Source organism: Daphnia carinata, chromosome 6 (genome assembly GCF_022539665.2).
Source record: "Daphnia carinata strain CSIRO-1 chromosome 6, CSIRO_AGI_Dcar_HiC_V3, whole genome shotgun sequence".
Lineage (NCBI taxonomy): Eukaryota > Metazoa > Arthropoda > Branchiopoda > Diplostraca > Daphniidae > Daphnia > Daphnia carinata.
In genome coordinates, this window is record NC_081336.1 from 957,807 (window position 1) to 975,712 (window position 17,906).

General features: G+C 42.2%; 3 protein-coding genes, 1 long non-coding RNA gene and 1 pseudogene across 5 annotated transcripts; 3 read left to right on the plus strand and 2 right to left on the minus strand.

The window, feature by feature from the left end:
- The first annotated feature begins 4 nt into the window (after positions 1-4).
- On the plus strand, positions 5-17,882 carry LOC130689691 (glutathione S-transferase-like). The gene is made up of 6 exons (XM_057512629.2): positions 5-9; positions 16,847-16,900; positions 16,987-17,120; positions 17,189-17,359; positions 17,422-17,567; positions 17,632-17,882. The coding sequence occupies exons 3-6, from the start codon at positions 16,988-16,990 to the stop codon at positions 17,800-17,802; spliced, it is 621 nt and encodes a 206-aa protein (XP_057368612.1). The 5' UTR covers positions 5-9; positions 16,847-16,900; position 16,987; the 3' UTR covers positions 17,803-17,882.
- LOC130689684 (ninjurin-A-like) lies at positions 27-2,706 on the plus strand (annotated as a pseudogene).
- LOC130689688 (ninjurin-B-like) lies at positions 2,856-3,836 on the plus strand. Of its 2 annotated transcripts, XM_059495805.1 has the most exons (4): positions 2,856-3,021; positions 3,089-3,187; positions 3,224-3,463; positions 3,546-3,836. In XM_059495805.1, exons 1-4 carry the CDS (start codon positions 2,929-2,931, stop codon positions 3,792-3,794), a joined length of 681 nt encoding a protein of 226 aa, XP_059351788.1. In that variant the 5' UTR covers positions 2,856-2,928; the 3' UTR covers positions 3,795-3,836. The 2 variants fall into 2 exon arrangements, with proteins under 2 accessions (XP_059351788.1, XP_057368608.1); XM_057512625.2 differs by having other exon boundaries at positions 3,089-3,463.
- Positions 5,583-6,884, minus strand: LOC130689704 (uncharacterized). The gene is made up of 3 exons (XR_009000792.2): positions 6,631-6,884; positions 6,293-6,559; positions 5,583-6,209 (listed from the first exon to the last, which is right to left on the minus strand). It is a non-coding gene; the product is annotated as an uncharacterized LOC130689704 (long non-coding RNA).
- Positions 7,941-14,688, minus strand: LOC130689658 (arginine-glutamic acid dipeptide repeats protein-like). The gene is made up of 2 exons (XM_057512595.2): positions 14,111-14,688; positions 7,941-9,924 (listed from the first exon to the last, which is right to left on the minus strand). The coding sequence occupies exons 1-2, from the start codon at positions 14,225-14,227 to the stop codon at positions 8,104-8,106; spliced, it is 1,938 nt and encodes a 645-aa protein (XP_057368578.1). The 5' UTR covers positions 14,228-14,688; the 3' UTR covers positions 7,941-8,103.
- Positions 17,883-17,906: the final 24 nt, after the last annotated feature.

The following is a 17,906-nucleotide window of genomic DNA, read 5'->3' on the forward strand; positions in this document are numbered from 1 at the left end:
TTAGGTGGCGTCTTGATGACATGGAAGTCGAAAACCGGAATGTTAAGGTTATGATGTTGCAATTCGACTGGTTTGAAAACCCAACTTGTGCAACATTAAAAACTAGTTTCCATCCGTGAAGAAGGAAATTTTGCCTCAAGTGACGTTGTCAACCTAACTAAAAAATCCAAATCGTCACAATTATAATGTCATCAACAAACATAAGCACAAACGTTGTTGAAACGACTGGGTCTATTGGTTTGCCTCCATTTTGTGGATTTAACTTGCCTAACTCGTCTCAAAGATATCAAATTCCAAAGGGAATGATCTCTCACCAGTGTCAGGCACCAGGAGCTTTCTGCACACACAGATAAAACGAAAAATGTCTATCGGAAAACAAAAATTCAAGAAATACGGAATACCCGTGGCGTAAAACTCTCCTTGATGGGGTATAAAGAACAGGAAAAGTCATCATGAACGGCGCCAACGTCCAGCAGTGCATGCTGTGACGGGCACTATAAGACAAACTTTGACTCCCAATGTGCACTTCAACACCTGTGCCCCCTGCCATTTTCTAACCTCCTGAATAGACAAACACAAGGGGAATTTTTTTTATTCAGCAGCAGACCATCAAATGTTTTATTGTTGGGTAAAAAGATTTTTCATTTCTTAAAAGACAAAACAAAAACAAACTCTTCTCACAGATGAAAACGAATTCCGAGATTACAACGTACACTACAGGTGCAATGGCGACGTGACTCTGTCGGAATGGCCAATAGATTGGAGGCGCCGGCCTGGCGTCATCCTATACCTGACTATTATACTGTGATTCCCCACTCGCACCTATACGTTATGCTTTACGGGGAATGTATAGAAGAGATGGACTTGGATCAGCTATAAACAAAAAGTTAGCTCCAGCTTCCCCCTCGACAAGGTGATGACAAGATTTAACAATACAAAAGTGTTATCGGTAATCGTATCAGCTCTTCGATTATACTGCAGATTACTACTCAGGACAAACGATAAGATAAATCGAAAACTGTAAATATTAGAATTTGTTTAAGAGTTTGATTTAAAGTATTGGTTCCCTAGAGTTCAGGACCATCCATCAAAAGTGAGAAATACGTGAAGCGAAAACGATGGACTCGTTCAGTGAAGATTCATCTGCTGTACCGCAGCGAACTGGAACCGATCCGACGATCCATGTAACAAACCGAGAGAGCATAGATGAAGACGGAATTTATTTAGATCATCCGCGAGGTCCAGATCATGAGGTAAAAATGACTATTCAATATGCTGGGAATAACCGATTGGGCAATTACGAATCCCAGTCACATAATCTAAGGTCTACATAAATTAGGTGGAAGGAAAAATGCCCTTTCATTCACTAATTTCATAACGAATGATCGTTTAAATTACGTCGTCAGATATTACTGTAACGTTCGTCTAATTTCGGCAAGTGAAAAGTGTTTTGATTGTTAAACTATTGTTAGACATCGACCGATGCAATTGACGCAAACGATCCAGATGAAGTTGTGGCAGAAAAGAGCACTCCAGGAAAATTTAATCGTTTCAAAAGTGTCCTGCCGTTCGGCAAATCTGGAAAATCGGAAAGCAATCTAAACGAGGTCCTTGTTCATGTAAATTCCCGTAACATCGAATGCAAATGATAATACGATTTTTTTTTTTTTTTTAGTCATCAACGGTCGCAGTGGACGGAAGTAATCCTGACGGACCCCAAGATCCCAATAACGAGGTTTTTTTTTGTTTATTTTTGTTTTTTATCTTATCACGGAAAACAAAACTCGGATGATAGACGTTAAATATTATCCTATTACAAATTCAGGAAAATAATCCCGGTGGCACCGAAGCAAAGAGGAGTTTCCTTGGTGGAATTAAAAATGCTTTGCCGTTCGGCAAAACACCACCCCAGACGGACTCGACAAATGAGGTCATCAATACGTCACCATTATTGAACGATTCTATTCTAAGTCTAAACAAGTAAAACATTTTCGTTGAACAAACATCCATAGGCACCAACGGGGACTCCTGGAAGGCCTGGTCAGATGCGAGCAACAACTAACGGGACGTTAGGTGGAGCCAACAGGCCTCCACAGCAAGACAATAACGACTTTGCCATCATTTCTAGTGGTTTCAACAACAAGAAGACGTTAGCTAACGGCCTGATGGACTTTGCCTTCCTGACGGCCAACGCCAATCAGCTCTACTACGCCGTCGCATCCCGTAATTCGGGTAACGAACGAATCGTCTCCATCGTCCTCATCTCTACCAGTATTTTCTTGCAGGTAAAAAAAAATAACCGACGGCGTGATGCAATTTGAAAGATTGAAATGCACTCAGTCAGCAGTTTGTTTGACCGAACAGATCGTAGCTGGCATTCTGCTCATTTGCACGTCATACATGCAATCCAAACCGGTCCCGACTAAACTTAACAATCAGCAAGATGGCACAACGAACTCGGAAGATGCAAGCGAAGCGTACATCCGTCGGCGAACACGTTGGCTCAATTTTGATTGATCACTGGACGATCGCACTCGTTTTCATCATCGCCATTACCAACATTTTCATAGCCGCGTTTTCCACTACATCAACATCAACTCCTGATGTTGAGCCACCTGTCGAAAATTAATGCCATTAGTGAGTTTTCGGTGTTCCATTTCATAATCTCTTTGACCCTATTTCATAAATAGTACAAACAAAATAGAGAGGGGGGGGGGGAGGGGTATTTTATCAACGAGCTTCATTTGTCTGTGAATGACGGGCAATAAAGAGAAAAAAAAATGCTGCCTTATCATTGCCATCATTTTAATAGTCCCCGTTAATGAAACAGTAAACAGTTTCTCAGCTTTAGGATATACATTCGGTGTGGCATACGTTTCGCGTCGTGCTGCACACCAATTGTTTTTTAAAAGCCCTGGTGTAGGAAGAATGGCGGATTCGACTGGTGAAGATATCCAAGAAACAACTGCTGTCCAGCAGGCAACAGAGAACGATTCGCTGGAACAAGATGCCCCAATAGAGGTATAAACAAAACGTGAACCATTTTAGTCCCCAAAACTAATTGAAAAACAAAATGTTTGTGATAAAGGAAACGCAGGATCGCAGTCACGTCGTACAAAAGTCTAAGTGGACCGACTGTTTTCGACATTTGTTTTCATCCGGCAGACGTCGGAATCTGGAACAAGTGGTTTGCGAATCCAGAGACACTCGTCAGCCTGGAGAGGCATCATCAAACGAGACAGAAGGCCCAAACGAAGCTAATAATTTAGCTGGACAACACGCGGACTACTCAGTCCTTTCCGGTGTTTTCAACAGCAAGAAAACGTTGGCCAACGGCCTAGTGGATTTCGCTTTCCTAACGGCCAACGCCAACCAATTGCACAATGCCGTCAACTCGACCTACACCGAAGGTCCCGAACGGCTCATTTCCATTGTCCTCATTTCAATCAGCTTGATCTTACAGGTTTTCATTCATTCATTTACAGTCTAAAAGACTAAACAAAAAAAAAAAAAACTAATTACATTTTCAATTGCAAACGCTTTAGCTCGTAACGGGCGTCTTATTAATTATCGGCTCTTACATCAAATCGAAATCGATGGCCGTCAAAGACTTGGAGCAATCGAATTCGAGTCCGGCAAACGTCGCCGCCCAACGGCGATTGCACTGGCTGAATAAGATCGATCACTTGACGCTGGCCCTCGTTTTCTTTATCGCCATTATTAACGTGTTTATAGCCGCATTTGCTACACCCCAATCTTCATCACCATCATCACCTAATAATACAGCAAGTTAAGTCCTCGTCCAGTTTATCAAATCATAAAAATTTTTAATAGTCCTTTTTTTTTCATTTTCAAACAAACAAAAAAAAAAAAACATTTCCAGCTACTGAAATGAAATTCTTTTGATGGTACATATTTTTTTTTTTTTTAATTTTAAACAAAAAAAAAAATCAAAAGATAAGGATAAAGGGAGGGACACTATTTGAACGAGCCGCTTCAATTACCAGGTAACAAAAAATAAGGCCCCCAAAAAAGGAAGAGAAAATGTTAAAAGGTGTAGTTTCGCATGTAGTTCCAACACCCCGAATTCTACCTGAACTTTTCTTTCGAAAAAAAAAAAAAAAAAGAGAGAGAACCCGCCATACCACCCGCTGAATTAACCTGGAGCCCCCCTACTGTGTGTCTATACAGTGTCTTTTTCTTTTTTCGTTATTGTTAGGACGTGAAAAGAGGGGAAAAAAACACAAGGTGGGGGAGGGGGGCATGTCTGTAACAGACAAGAGCGGTTCTTTTTTTTTCAACTTTGGGTTGGCGCCTCCTTGTCGCCCCTCATTTTCTTGTTTTATTTTAACTTGCTCTCTCACACATACAAGAGAGTCGTGTCTACACTGCCTGTTTTAATCACCTATCCCCCGCTTGCATTTCTCAGGTGTACATTTGGGCACACGTCCAGAGTCACCCCCACCCCCCCACGAAATCCCTCGGTCCCCAAAAAAGATTTTCTTTTGTTTTACACAAACGTTTTTCTTTTCTTTCTGTGTGTGTGTCTACCTGTGAAAGAAAGAAAACAAAAGAAAAGAAAATACAAGATGTACACACACACACACACAGCAGGTACACATGTAAAATTAAAAACACAAAAGGCTTTCCGATTTCGTTTTAAACACCAAAATCAATCAATGTTGATGTGTCTTTAAAAGAAAAGAAAAAAAAATCTTTTTAGACTTAAAAAAAAAATAAATAAAAAGGTGAAACCCATCCCTCGATAATTGAGTAGGGCGTGGCATTTTGCGATGTATAACACTTACGTCATGCCTTTAAGTCATGAGCATCGGTTATGTCCTCGTGGTCGGGTACGTTCGGATCGATCTCCGATTCTAAATATAATTCTAATAATACGGCAGCCTACCGAAATGCAATCTTTGGATGGCGCCAGTTGTCTTTCTTTAAAAAAACAAAAAAAAAAACAAAAGAGAAACGGAGCATCGAATAAAAATGAAGCGTGAGTTGGGATAGGAATCGAAAATGCACAACGTTGCGTCCTCGTCATTCTTGAAATAACACTTGAAAGGCGGCAGGTGCCGCCGACAGATCTCCTCCCCCCCCCCTCCCTCTCTCTCTTCTTTTGTTATTATTTCCTCATGTCTAAGCTATGCGCATAAAAGAAGAGCAACCGACAGCAAGTCGCGTCCCTTTTTTTTTTTTTTTGGAAATCTTTGGCGCCGTCAAACTGATTACGAGACGTAAAACACGAGTTCGAAACGTAACACGAAAATAACTTAAACATCTACCAAATCCTGCACCAAAACAATCGAAAAATAATTCTGATCGCTATCTATTCATTTCGATCGGATGAAGATTATCTAGAATTTAAGCCAACAGCTAAACACGTAACGCTGAAATTTAATGAAAAACAAAGGACGTTGGCTTACCTGTCAGGTCGGTGTAGGTGAGTGCAAGAGACAGCTGTTTAAAGCGTTGGGTTAAACAGCAACTTGAGATAGAAAAAAACAAAAGAATAACGTTCAAAATTACTACCATTGGTTTACGCAACCTTTGCAAAAAATCGTAGGCCTAAAGATTTATTGGAAAACGTTTGGGATCACGCGGTCCACTAAGAAACAAAAAAGATCACGTTAACAAAACAAAAAGAAAAGATGAAAGATGAGCGCGAGGTTCGCTTGTTTCACACTAAACTGGGAAGCCGCCAAAAAGAACATCAGGCCAATCGATCAAAGTTGAACAGCAAAAGAAGATTGCCAAAAAAAATGAAGGTTTCATCCCCCCCCCCCATGACTGTGCAGCTCAAGAAAATGGCCAATGACATGGTAACACACAACAAACAATGACGTCGGCAAATCTTTTTGTTCTTCGTGTTCCAGTTGGGGGGAAAAAAAATCAAGCGGTAGAGAGACGCGTTTGATATGGAACACGGTGAAAAATGAATTAAATGCGGTCAGCGCACGCAAGGGGGGGGGGGGGCGACGAAAACAATTTAGAAAGAAGCGCGTGATGTGCTATGAATAATTCTATTACGTGAAAATGTGCTGCTGATGATGATAGACAAGATTCGCGGGTGGTCAGCGCCACGACCCATCCAGCCTTCTTTTCGTTTTTAAATAGCAATTTCAATGTCTTGTAGACCTGCCACTCCATTCAAACATCTCCCCTCTTTTCTTTCACGGCACCGCTATGTTAATTACTAATTCCTAGAGTCAAATTCAAGCGTATAGAGATAATGATAGACATTTAAATTTGAATTTTTCTCTTTGGTTTGATTGAAAATGCCTACCTGTTTTCATAGGGTAACGTGATGATCACTCTCGATCGGCATGAAATGCCGTTTGTTTTCCGTACGTTTTTTTTAAAGAACGAAATTGGCGATAGATGGCGTGGATTCACCGTGAAGAAATTGGCCGTTGCGGGAACACACGGGGAACGTCAGCATCGCATGAATATTATTATTACCGCCTGCTACTCACGCTAATTTCGTTTGAATCCACCTGGTAGCCTTCGGACATTCAAGGCGGTATGTTTTTATTTTTCTTTCTTGTGTTCCCTTATTTTTAAAATTCAATTATGATTTATTATAATGACGTACGAAGTCTCTGTTTGATGATGGATCATTACCGACGATGATTGTCCAGTGCTCCCCGAGGATACAGTTTTTCTCGGACGATGATGGCGGCCATAAACGCACACACCAAGCTTGACTTTCTCTACATAAAAATAATTTTAAAAAAACATATCGAAATCAATCAGGCACGAAATTTCATGAATGCAAATAGAAAAATAATGTCAACTTTCTCTTATCTCGAGCGATAATGCAGTTGGCCTGTTCTTCCGCTACTGTTGTTCCACCACGATTCAATGAGAAAACAACATTTTTATAAAGACTTTGCATTTCAATTCGATGCTGACGATGCAGTAATTATTATATAAAAAAAAAGAATAAAAAAAAAAAAAAGAAAATAATTTAATATTCTCTTCTTGGCTTTCTCACCTGAAGAAAATAAACCCAACATTCACAAAACCCTCCTCCTTGTCTTTGGTCTGGCCGTCAGGTTATAATACCTGGCGCCGTCCGTCCTGCCGCCACATTTACACACACACACACACACACACACACATACACACTGTGTAAGCGGCCAACACTCTCCTTCAACACACACACACCGCTCTTGGAATATCTATTCTTTTCACTTCTATCCTTGTAGAAAAGACAACTGAAAATGTTTTTTTCTCCTCCCCCGACCGCTCCTAGTGATGCGTAGACATGTCGAGAGAAAAAAAAAAATAAAAATAAAATAAAATAAATAAATAAATAAACTAAGCAAGTTCTTTTCTTCTAAATCCAACGAGTCTAGAATTCTCTATTAATAAATAATTGATCTGATAGAGCCGCCATTTTTCACTGCCGATTGGGCACACACACACACAAATGTCCGGCAACGAGCTGCGAATGCTCAAATGCTTTTCGCCCTTCGGATCAACTTCCGACGGCAGTTGACGAAAATTAAAAAAACCAAAAAACAATTGAATGTCGACGCCATTTTTTTTTTTATGTGATCATTACGCACGTCAAATGTGATTAGAAAAAAAATACTAACACCCTATTGGTTGGACGATGTGAACGGGATTAAACGAGCCGGGACTCGCCACTGGCCGGGATTCGAAGGAGGAGCCGACCTTGTTGTAACAAAAAAACAAAAAAAAAAAAATGTTTCTACAGTCCAAAAGACAAACTAAAAAAATCAACTGATAAGATTCGTTGAGTGACCTCACAAAATGCGTCGGCTTTTCTTCGATCAGAAACTTGTTGAAAAGCATCAATCAAAGAAATGGACAGACGTTGAACACGATCATCGGTCACAACGAACACAAAAGAAAAGATGAACGTAATCAAAATCAGTGCGAAAAAAAAAATAAAGAAAAGTAAATCCAATTTTCAAACGAATGTAATATAATATTTTGATAAAGAAGATGATTGCACAAAAGCTAAAAAAAGAAAAAAAACAAAACAAAACAAAACATACGAAATAGTATGAACACTATGTACACAACATCACAAAACAAAATGAATTTGAAATTTAAAAAATGAAATCATAATCGAATTGAATCGTCAGCCTCATCTTCGTCGTCGGTGGCGTTCTTGGGACGGCCGGCCACGCCCGATCGCTTCCGGTTGCGGCGCAAGAGTTGACCTTCGGTCATGAGCGTGCGGGTGCAACGGTCGACGCACTCGCTCAACTGGCAGCGGCCGTGCTGGCCGCCTTCGTCTCCCTCTTGGTCGCCATCCTCTCCGGCCAGTTGGCCGAGCGCCGCGATATAGGCCGACGCTACCCGCAAGATGGACAGCTTCGACAATCGCTGGCCGTGTGAAAAGGACGGAACGGCCCGTCTCAGCGCTTCGAATGCGGCGCTGATCGTGTGGACTCGCGTCCGCTCCCGGGCGTTGGCCTGCATCCGCCTCTCTCGCGTCATATTCTTGTAATTGCGCTGACTGGTGGACGTCGTCGTGCCGGCCGAGCTGCCCTCTCGACCCGCTCTGGCCAGCTGAAATTGATGCCGAGGGTCGCGCAACGTCCGCCCTCTCCACCGCCTTTCTTCATCATCTTCTTCTTCATCCTCTTCTTCTTCTTCGTTTCTTTCTGCTCCCAATTCCGGTCGACGCATCTCTTCTTCTTCCTCTTCTTCCGGCTGGCCGACCCGATGATGATGAGGATGATGATGGCCCATCGGTTTGTCACGGCTCAGCAGCGTCTCGACGCTGAGGAAGAGCGGAACGGCCGCCGATTTAACGCCACTCGTTCCGTTCGATTTATTGGCATCGCTTCCGGAATCGATCGACGGAAGGCACTTCCTCTCCTCTTTCCGGCTCATCCGCGTCGTGTGTTGTTGACTGGGCGACGAGCTCGCGTCCTTCCTTTTCTCCAGCGACGGAAGGCACTGGCCGGAAGCGCTGGCCATCGGACGGACGGCCGACTCTTGGCGACTGCAATCCGAAGGCGGAGGCGTGTCGTGAAGCGGAACGAGGGCAGGAAGGGGCCCGAGCATCGACAGCGGCGGAGGAGTGACGGATCGGGCACAGACGGGCGAAGGCGGCCCAACAGTTTTCACTCCGCTGACGGATGACGGAGGCGAAAACAAGGCGGGACGTCGATGAAACATCATCGGCTGAGGTAACAAATGGCCGTAGGATAAATTAAAAATGGCCGCCGCCGCCGCCGCCGCAGCAGTGGCCGGCGCCGGATGGAGGAACGCGTGATGATGCGGAGGAGGAGGAGGGGGCGGTGGTGGCGGCGGTAAACTGTAGCCGCCTCCGCTGCCGGCCGGCTGGATCAGATGCGGGTAGTGGTAATGGAGGGCCGACGTCATCAGATGATGGGCGGCGGCGGCCGCGCTTTCCACCGTCGGATGGGCGACGGCCGGCGGCCAGTTGTCGGGTCTCATCCAATGCTGGAACAGCCGGTTCCTCTCGGCTTCCAGCAGGAGCAAATCGTGCGGATGGCCGGCTAATTTCAGCCCGTTTTGCTGATGTTGCTCAACAGATGGCGCGTGATAAAAGGGCGTCAACAGCGGCGCCGGATGGCTGCCCACCATCAAGCGCATTCGCTTCTCTTCCGGCTGTTCCACGTCGTTCCAATGCGACATTTTATGACGGCTGTCTTGACTACTGTTGTTGTTGTTGTTGTTGCAGGGCCGCTTCAGAGGCGCGTGCGCGGCTAGAATTGCGTTCGGTCGCAAAATGAGCGGCTTGTTGATGGCAGCGCCATGGATCCGCATCGGCGTCGATCGGATTTCGACGCTGTCGTCGCTGCATTCCGTCTTTGGAGAGAGCTCCTCGTCCAGCGCTGCGGCCCTCTCGTATTCATCGCGCGTCAAAGCAGCGGACCTCCTCAGTCTCAGTTCCACTGGCATTTTCTGCAATTCCAAAACATTTTCTGTTTAGTCATTGAATTTAAACAAATGAAACGGACAAATGAAATTCAATCAAAATAACAACAAGAAACAAGGGAGATAAATGCTCCCCTGCCAATAACGCACAATCGATCACATCTTTTTTTTATCATTTTAGAGTTGAATAAATAAAGAAACAAAAGAATTCCATTTTTTTTTTCACAGCCAAACAAATCAGATTCGATTGGCTGGCCTCCCCGGTTTGATAACGATTAATCGTTGAATAGATGCAAATCTGAAACGATTAGCACATCATTCGACACGTGTTCTGGAACGAGGCTCCAGATGTTCTTGGCAAAGAAACATTTTGTTCCAAACAAAAAAAAAAAAAAACAACAACAAAAATAATTGAAATTTCAATATAAAAAGTGTTGGTCAGCTGATGAACCATATGGCCCCCCCCCCCCCTCTGGCCGGCTGGGCATCGGGAAGAACTGGTAGATATATATATATATATATATATATATATATATATATATATATATATATATATATATATATATATATATATATATATATATATATATATATATATATATATATGTGTGTGTGTGTGTGTGTGTGTGTGTGTGTGTGTGTGTGTGTGTGTGTGTGTGTGTGTGTGTGTGTGTGTGTGTGTGTGTGTGTGTGTGTGTGTGTGTGTGTCACGTTCCACAACATCAAGGGGAAAAAAAAAACAACAAAAAAAAACATTCCTTTACACTTTTCATCGCAACACGACTGGAACTCTCTCACTGGGAACATGTGTCTGGATAAACACATTCTCTCGAGACTCTTATAATGTACACTTTTGGAACATCCCTTTTTTTTTTGTGCGTGTGTTTTACTCACTGAGATATTTGGTCTAGTTTGTTTTTTTATTTGTTTATTGTTCTTTCTTCTTGCGCCTTCTGCTAGCAGGCGAAAGAGTATAAATGTCTTGTAAGCAACAGATGTTCCAGCTGCTGTCCCAGCAGGCGTTCCAAAACGTATCGGGAGTTGCGTAGGTTTATTGACACGATAGCGGCGTCACTCCCAACAGCCCATCAGCACGTGCAGACTCCAAAAAACGATGGTCCTGGAACGACTATTTAAACTGCCTCAAAATCGGTTGACACTCAGCCTCTCCTCCTTTTTCTTCCCCCTCATTTCTACCTCATTTTCAAGAGATGACTGGACACATTCTGACTAGCAGAGAAAATCCCGAAAAATTTTTTTTTTTTTTTTGGAACACTTCCAACGATGTTCCTCTTTACCGTTGGCACGCACAAAAAAAAAGTGAGAACATGGCATAATCAGACGGTTGAAAGGAGTCCCAATGCAAAGTTCGGCCGGGCCAACATTTTTGCATAAAAAGTGGGGCTGTTTGTTGCGCTCTTGTTGGGTAACCCTTAAACTGCACACTGAACAGCTGCCAAAAAAAAAAATAAGGTCCCAAAATGCGCTGGCCAGTTGAACAGAAGCCGGACAAAACGGCAGGTGGCTCGAATCGCTCACGCAGTTCGTTAAAAGAAAGAGCTTCTTTATATTTATTTTTCTTCAATATTTACGTAACTGTCTCTCTCTCTCTCTCTCTCTCTGCTCACACACACACACACACACACCCCAAGAATAGATTCTCCTTTTTACTTACAGGCTTTACACACACACCTGGATATGTTGTTTTGATTGGCAGTTTCTTGCCGCACACGCTCGTCGCGTTTCGAGGGTGTTGTGTGCTTTATCACGACATTCACTGGGCGCGCTCAAAAACAAATAATAAAAATCATAAAAGATTTTCGAGTCCGCATTTTTTTTTTTTTTTTGTGTATGTGTGGAGATGCGAGGGGCCACTAAACGCAAGGGGCGCAAACGGGACGTGTGTGATCTATCTTTGGTTCGTGCCGTTTAGAACAAAAGATGGCAATCAAACGCAATCACGAACAGCCGAGCAAACTGACCGCCTGTTTACAGATGCGCACCATTTTCATTTTTATTGACTCGTCCAAATCATCACTCCCCCCTCACCTTTCTCCATTTTTTTAAATTTTGGAACGAGATAGGACGCGCACTTTCGTATTTTTTTTTTTTTTTCAAACATAATTGTCCCGGGTTAAATGGTACGGGAAAAAAAAAAACTTGATCCTAAAAATTTTCTATTGTAATAATAATAACAAACAAAGTGAATTTTTTTTTTGTTTCGGTCATCAAGGACTTTTTTTTTTTTTTTTTGCTGGTCTAGCAAAAGAAGAAGAAGAAGAAGAAAAAAAAAAAAAAAGAGTTGAGCGAGCGCGCCTTTTTTTCTTATACAAGCTCCCGCCCGACAGTCTGGCGCCTCTTTTCCATTTGAACCCCCCCCCCCCTCTCACCAAAAAAAAAAAAAAAAGAAATAAAATAAAATAAAATAAAAACAGATTTTTTTTCTTTTTTCTTTTCCATGTCTTGCGCACAGACATACCACCACAGGGCGCGCGCGTTTCAAATTTCTCTGCCCCGCTGCAAACGTAATCCGCTGAATGAAGCATTTCCCATTACGTTTGTTTTGTTTTTCGTCTGCTCTGACTCCCTCAATTTTCAAAACTTGACCCACACAACCCAACAGCTTAAGGCATGTCGTCATTTCTTCTTGTCTCACCCTTCAATCAAATCGTGTGTGTGTGTGTGTGTCCCCGTGAATAAGTTCGATTCATTATGCACGACGGACCGTCCCGCGCGGTCACATTCAAAACGAAACGTTTGCCTTTCCTTTAATTTTCTTTCTTCTTCTGTTGGCCCGGCTCTCGTTTGACATCTCCCGCTTGTTTGCGTCATACTTCGTAACGAGTCTCGATGGGTTTCGGTATTTCGTGCCACCGTATAAGGCGAAACAAAAACGAAAAATGTCGTAATTGACGAATGAGTTTGGCCGACGTTCTCACACCGTTTTCGAAGAAAAGAAAAAAATTAAAACGAAGAGACTCGTAAAAAAAAAAAGAAAGAAAGCAAGTCGGAGGGGCGAATAAAAACACACACAAAAAAAAGAATAGGTCCTTTGAAAACAAAAACAAAAAACTGGCGTCAAGGAAAAGAGCAGGTGGCGACGTACAGGTGAGCACCTTGAGGGGTGGGACAGGTGGGAGCGCGCACACATTTCTCTTCGCTCTCTTGAAAGTCAATTTAATAATTTAAAAATATAAATAAATATTCCCAGCGCGCGCGCTACCTAAAATACTCTGTCTGTAACGTTTTCTCTCAACACACACACACACACAAAAACTCATTTTCATTTGCGTTTAAGGTGAGGGACTATTTTTTTTTTTAGGTGGCCCCCCACCCCTCACAAAAAAAAAACTGACAAACTAATATCGAAAAAAAAAAAAAGGGAGAATGAGAATGGGAAGAATAAAAAAAAAAAAAAAAAAGGACGGAAAAGAAAGAGAGGAGGCTCCAAAGAGTCGGCCAGTATATATAAGGACCTGGCAGCGCACAGCCAGTTGCCCAGCCCCAGCTAGTAGTCGGCGGACGGTGGCGCCAGACTGTCCCGGATCCTGGCGCGCGGCTGCAACTGGAGAGAGAGAGACAGAAAAGAAAAGAAAAGAAAAGAAAAGAAAAAAAAAAAAAAAAGAAACTGCCGCCGACTCTGCCGCCGAACGTTTTGAATTGCATTTTTTTTTTTTTAAAGAAGAATTTCTTTGACACAATAAATGTAGTCCTAGAATTTCTCTCCCCCCCTCCTATTTTTTTTCTTAATTTAAATCAACTCCAGATTTTTTTTTTTTAGACGTTTAGAGGGGACACACGTGCCATCTGGAACACATAAAGAAATCAAATGCCTACAATCTTTTTTTTTTTACTGATAATAGAACCGATGGACCTGTCTCCAATTAAGAATTAGGCGACGTGATTGGGCAAGCTCTTTAAACATGTCAACGGATAAAAAAAGGGGGACCACACAAAAAAAAAAAAATCTAAATAACGTTTTGTGTTTTACATGTCGATTTTGGAAATCTTATCAACGCAAGAAAAATCTTTGCCTTTTTGGACAATAGGAGACGCAAACACACGGGCGACCATCTCTCTCTGTGTGTGCTGTGTCTCCCTGTGTCATTTCAAGTCAGAAGGGGGACGTGTAAATCCCACACGAGATCGGCAAACACAGACAAGACAAACAGAAAATAATATAGTGTTCATGTCCACTTGGTATGTTTCTTACCTCGAGCGATGATGAGATGATCCCCAATGACAATGATGGACTGGTAGCGGCCGCAGTCAACGACGTATAATAATCCGGCGATTCCGGCTGATAATGGCGATGAGGTCGCATCAGCATCCTGATCAAATTTCCAGATTGCGAGTTGTTGTTTTCTTATTATTATTATTTTTTAATTAACACAAACTCAGTTCATCACTGGGAGGGCAGTAAACACGCCAGGCTTTTTGCTGGGCCACAGTCTCTGGGTATTTAAAAAACAAAACAAATTGGTTTTGAAATTTTTCGAATGGATCAGAGAGGTAAAAAAAAAAAATAAATAAATAAAAGGGGGGTACACGTCCAATTGGCTGGGCGGTCGGCCGTCGACTGGGCTAGTAGTAGCCAGCTGATGAAGCGCATATACACAGCTGGCATAAAGTCAGTCCTGTGCCAGTAAGGGGCGGGTGGGGCTACAAGGTGGTGGGAGGTAACGGAGTAGGAAAATTTAAAAAGGAACGGGGGAAAATGGCATGAATGGACAGGTTCTGTCAAGATGAGACAAGTAAACCCCCCCACTTCTCTCCCACTGCTCGCACAAAGAAAAAAAGAAGGAAAAATGTAATACTTACCAATAACATTTTGACCCCTGCTGATCTGTTAACATGTACCCAAATGATTACAAGGGTTCCTCAAGGGCGGAATAGAGGACTCTCTTGTTGATCGTCATTGATATCCACGTGATAGACTCATTCACCGAGAGGGCAGTTCAAACTCGCATATGGTCAACTGGAAAAAGAAACCGAACGGGTTAGTAGAGTACAGCTGGAACGAGGGATCCTATTTCGTTCTCAACGTCCTCACCGATAAAAATTGTTTTCTGTCTTGTTTTTTTTCTTCTTAATCGAACATCTTACGGATTTTATTAGGCGATGGGTGTCGTACATGTTCGATGTAGCGCCACATTTCTCGATGCTAATGTTGTTTTATTAGCCGCGGTTCCAACATCTGGGACGACACTTGACAGGAAGCATTCGATAAGGGCGACAGACGGGTTGGAGAGAGGCAGGCGAGTTTCGATGATCTTTGAACCGATTGGCGCAGCAGCTTTTTCGTCAACTGTCAAGTTCGATCGGTACGCTCGGTTCAGTCCTGCAGTCAGCTTTTTTCTGAAACAGAACAAATAAAATGGAAAACGAAAATTGGGCCATCTGTTGATCAGCGTGTAGGGATCTCTGTGTCACCCAAGTCTAGTGTGTTTACATTGGTTAATATAATTGGTCCTTTGTTCTGCCTATCCACCTGCCGTGGACAGACCTTGTAATCTCTGGCTGAAAAATGTATGCCAGTAGGTTGGAAGACATAGCACTGCATTCAGAAAAGTGAGTCTCCCATTTGAGATGCTCTGTCTGTAGAAAAACTTGAAACCAATCTAGAAAAGAGAGGCACACAGAAAAAGGGAATATCAATGAACTACGTAATCATACTCAGTGCTGTCTGAGACAATTTGGATTGCACAGATTCCATTCAAAAAAATTTGCTGCTTACCTTCCTGATGGTCGTACTGGAATAACCTGTTCGCCTACTAGTATAATAGCACCGGTTTCGTGATAAAAGGTTGCACACTGCACTGGAAAAAGCAAACAAACTCTTGAACGCAATAAGAACGTTGATGACCAAATATGGACTTTTTATGTGCCATTAGAATCATTTTTGACGAGAACTTTGTCTAATTGACCGAGTTTATACTCGTTTAATTGACAGACAAACGGATTTCCAGTCTTGACCTTTTTTTTTGTGCGTTCGGGCAAGAGCTCATTTTCGAAAAAAAGAAACCCGACCATGTGCTCGCCCGTTTGTTTGACAGTTTAATTGCCTTCGTTTGTCTTTCGGTAGGTGGCACTAACGTCAGCGGCAATAAAACTAACATTCGAATTTTTATGTGTTTTGTTTCTTTAACGATTACCAATGAATCAAACGGATACAGCTCGTGAACACGCCAGCTGCATAATTATATGCCCGCATATTCATTCCACCAAAAAATTGGCTTACCGGCTAAGATGGCCGCCGTCTTCCCTTTTATTTTTTTTGGCATAGCACATCTAGCAGAAAAATCTAGTTATGTCCGGTTCAAAGTTTTACGTAAATCATTCATGCTAAAACACGTATTTTTAAGACATATAACTTGGTACACAAAGGTAGTATCATATCTCGTTTTGCTCTCCGAATTCACATAAATCGTGACCGATGGGTTCACAGACCGAATGGTATTTCATCATTTCAACTGCACGACTGAAATTTCAAAGTAGCTGTTATAGCTGCGCACCACCATATGTGATGGAATAGTTTTCTGTTTTTCTCTAAAGCTCGTCTCCGTTAATGTCGTGCGACATGATAACCCTCTTCAAATAATCGACTTTTTCATATCGATGCGATTGTCTGTTCAAGAACCTCCTTTTGACAAGGTTGAATTTTTATTGAAACAATGGTTTCCTTTTTTCCCTGTCACTGTTCATGAACCGTCATTTCGCTTTCTTTCTTGTACGTTTTTCAATTCATTTCACAGTGATAAATGGCTAGTGAAAAGTAAACATTTTGGGAAAAATCACCATATTTTCTTACACAAAATAAGGGATGCTGAGTCACTCTTCCCTGATAAGAAATGGGACTTTATCAGCTTATCGCATATTAAATAGTTTAATTTTAAGATTTTTGCGCAACAAATGTTGAACAGGGACCAGTCCATTGCGATACCGTTAGGTGTCGTGTTTATACATCCATCTTTCGTCTGTCAAATTACTACGTGATCAACAGGTAAGTGTTTTTATATTATCTAAACAATGTCATAAACATGCTTATTGGCAAAAGAATAACTCGTTGTGTTATTACTGTACCTGCAGAATGACCGGTTACAAGCTCTACTACTTCAATGTTCGAGGACGTGGAGAACTTGCTCGTTTAATCTTGCACTGTGCTGGCGTTCCGTTCGAGGACTTTCGTTTTGAGGGCAAAGAATGGCCTGCAATTAAACCCAGTAAGTTCAGTAATCAAATTTATTTTGATCAGAGAATGTTGTTAATAACTTAGCATTTGTGTTGTTAGGCATGCCTTTTGGGCAAGTCCCTGTCTTGGAGATCGATGGAGATAAAATGTTGGCCCAGTCTCACACAATTGCTCGCTATCTAGCACGCCAGCACGGATTAGCTGGTCAAAATGACTGGGAGCAAAGCCGAGCCGACATGTATGTTGATTGCATTTATGATTTGCATGGAAGTAAGTTTGAGAAGTGTATAAAATCAGGGCTGATAATTCACTAGTGTTTCATTCAAATACAGCCATGAGAACACCCACTTGGGAAGCAGATCCTGTAAAGCAAAAAGAACTTTTCGATAAAGTCAATGAAGAAACAATTCAACCCCATTTGGAGAAGATTGAACAACACCTCATTAAGAATGGTAGTGGACATCTAGTTGGCCAAGGGGTAAGTGAATATACAAGTACACTGTAGAAATGTTTTACCAACTGAAAATGTTTAAACGTTACAGTTGACCTGGGCTGATATTGCGTATTATGCATTCTTTACTACACCCATCATGACCCGTTTGGGCGGTGAAGTTCTTACCAAGGCTCCTCATCTTAAGAAGTTGATCGAATTGGTTGGTAATAATCCCAACATCAAAAAGTACGTGGAAACGCGCCCTGTGACCTCTGGTTAAATGTACGAGAACTATGCTTCCAGGCTGTAAACCTCAATCCTATTCCAGTGGTGCTAGCAATAAAACAAGCAGTCTTTCAATCGTCTTTGTAACCTATTGCGGAT